Source organism: Lucilia cuprina, chromosome 6 (genome assembly GCF_022045245.1).
Source record: "Lucilia cuprina isolate Lc7/37 chromosome 6, ASM2204524v1, whole genome shotgun sequence".
NCBI lineage: Eukaryota > Metazoa > Arthropoda > Insecta > Diptera > Calliphoridae > Lucilia > Lucilia cuprina.
In genome coordinates, this window is record NC_060954.1 from 17,239,704 (window position 1) to 17,242,034 (window position 2,331).

General features: G+C 33.6%; 1 protein-coding gene across 4 annotated transcripts in view; it reads left to right on the plus strand.

Moving 5' to 3' along the window:
- The window catches only part of LOC111686130 (uncharacterized protein DDB_G0283357), a 283,461-nt gene extending 281,624 nt beyond the window's left edge, over positions 1 to 1,837 (plus strand). For all 4 annotated transcript variants that reach the window (XM_046955763.1, XM_046955765.1, XM_046955764.1 and 1 more), the window contains exon 3: positions 664 to 1,837. In XM_046955763.1, coding sequence (XP_046811719.1) covers positions 664 to 1,749 — 1,086 coding nt within the window. In that variant the 3' untranslated portion in view covers positions 1,750 to 1,837. The remainder of the gene's footprint in view (positions 1 to 663) is intronic.
- Positions 1,838 to 2,331: the final 494 nt, after the last annotated feature.

Here is a 2,331-nt window from a genome sequence, read left to right on the forward strand (position 1 = left end):
CTCCGCCCAAAACTCCCGAACTGGTTAGCTTGCAAGTACGTGCGTGTCGTTCACTATTTTGACCTAAAACCAATTCTTATCCATCCTAACACAAAACAAGTCAATACACATACTAAAGCAAAAGACTATAGATCGATTAGTCTGACTTCCTTTCCGAGAATAACACTGAGGGAACAAGACTGTCTCACATGGTCCTATATGCCTGACCAAGAAATTAGGTGCAAAGTTACATTTATCCTTAAAAGTAGAAAAGTTACGCATATCAATGCAAAAAACTATAGACCGATTAGTATGTCTTCCTTCATATAAAAATGTCACTGAAACCATTTCTTCTATTATCTCCTCAACACGCAAACACGAAGCGAAAATCGGTTAAGCCTACATTCCACTCTCTAGTTTAACATATTTTCTGGCCACATTTTCACGACCTTCGATCGACTGTAAAGATGTTTGTCACACTAATCACGTTATGTATGTAAATTAGATTTTATTATACAATAAACTTTTATAGCCGAATAACGAAATTAATGCTTTATTACATTTGATTTATGATTTATGATAATTTCCCTTCACTATATAATATTTATCTATAAAAAAAGTTTTTTTTTATTGGAATTTCGATTCGTTAAATAAAACAACTATAATACCTTTTCTTTTTTTCAGAATAATGTGGCTCTCTATTATGCGATTGTATTCGTTATAATCTTCATACCCTGTATTGGAGCATTCTTTTGGTTCAACTCTATAATTGCCCGAAAATTATGGAAACGTCGACATATTGCCGCCATTACTAAAAGGAAAACTCTTAGGGGTAAAACTAAAAATCAAACACCCTGCACGAATGAAACACCTAAAACACAACAACCCAAATGTTCTTTTCTGTCAACGAAAAACTGTAATTGTAAATCGGGTCACACTTCCAGTTCTACATTGCCTAGTAGTTTGACTAATACTTTGGGTGGTAAGATGACAACAACCACAGATGCCAGTGCAACAACTAACAACACTTCCAATGTCAATAATTCTCGAGAAGCTAGACATTTAAGAATGTTTACCATCATTCTGCTAATGATGGCGGTTTTTGTTTTTCTACGTCTGCCCGCCTGGATATTTCTACTAATGCGCATGTATGGCAGCTATACAAAGCCTACACATTGGATTTTATACTTCGTCTTTGGTTTAATGAATTTAGCCAGCTCTGTTTTAAATCCTTTATTCTATACTTTCCTTACCGAAACCATTCAGTACACCTTAATATTTAAAGCAAAAGTTTCATCAGTGCTCTGCTGTTGCTATTCTCAACTCTGCTGCTGTTGCTATCGTGTCAAATATGATGGCCATAAGGAAACTACATCTTCGGCTGTCTTTCCTCCAAACCCCAATGAATGTCATTCCACCATTAATATGGAAAATGTTAAAGAACCCTGGCATGCGAAAATACATTGTTGTGAATATCTTTGCGGTTGCAGTGGTTTTCTACGTGCCTCTTTGAGTTGCTATCAACCACATTTGAAGACTGAACACAAATACAAAGTCCATACACATTCCGTGCCGTATGAAAATGAAAATCGTTCTAAGGAGGAGTCGGAAGGTGGTCAAGCTACGAACAATGATAAGGATGAGGGTGTTGACTGCAGTGATGAAATAGATGACGAAGATGTTCGTGACTTTTATGAATATAATCAAAAAATTTATACAATATTTCCACCGTCTTTGGTCTCTTCATCGATAAATTCACAGATGTCGTAAATGTTTTATGTAAATAGTTGGTTTTGGAAAAAAATAAAGAGGAAATAAAAAATTTCAGTGTGAATTTATTCAAAAAAATAAAATTAAAAAAAATTGATCTTGTATTAAATTCTATTGATTAAAAAAATAGTTTAAAAAATGTTTTTAAATTTTGTTGTTATTAGCATTTTTTTGGTACTTCGGGCATAGTTCGAATATTAGAAAGTTATGTTCTTAATGATTTTTTGCTCATATAGCACGTGATTCCCAATTCAAAAAAACCAAGTTATGTAATACCTTTTATAGACTCATAAGCCTATCGAATTTTCTGCTTTAAATTTTCATACCCTGGTTATTAGGTAAGAGGATAGAATTACAAGACAGGTTTAAATGCCTAGGCGTAATCCTCGATTGGAAGCAAATACCTTAATTACGATGAGAGAAAACCATATGCATGAAGTGAGTGAGCATCCGTAACTAAATAATGTTCCTGATACAAACAGATAGATAGATAGATAGATAGATAGATAGATAGATAGATAGATAGATAGATAGATAGATAGATAGATAGATAGATAGATAGATAGATAGATAGATAGATAG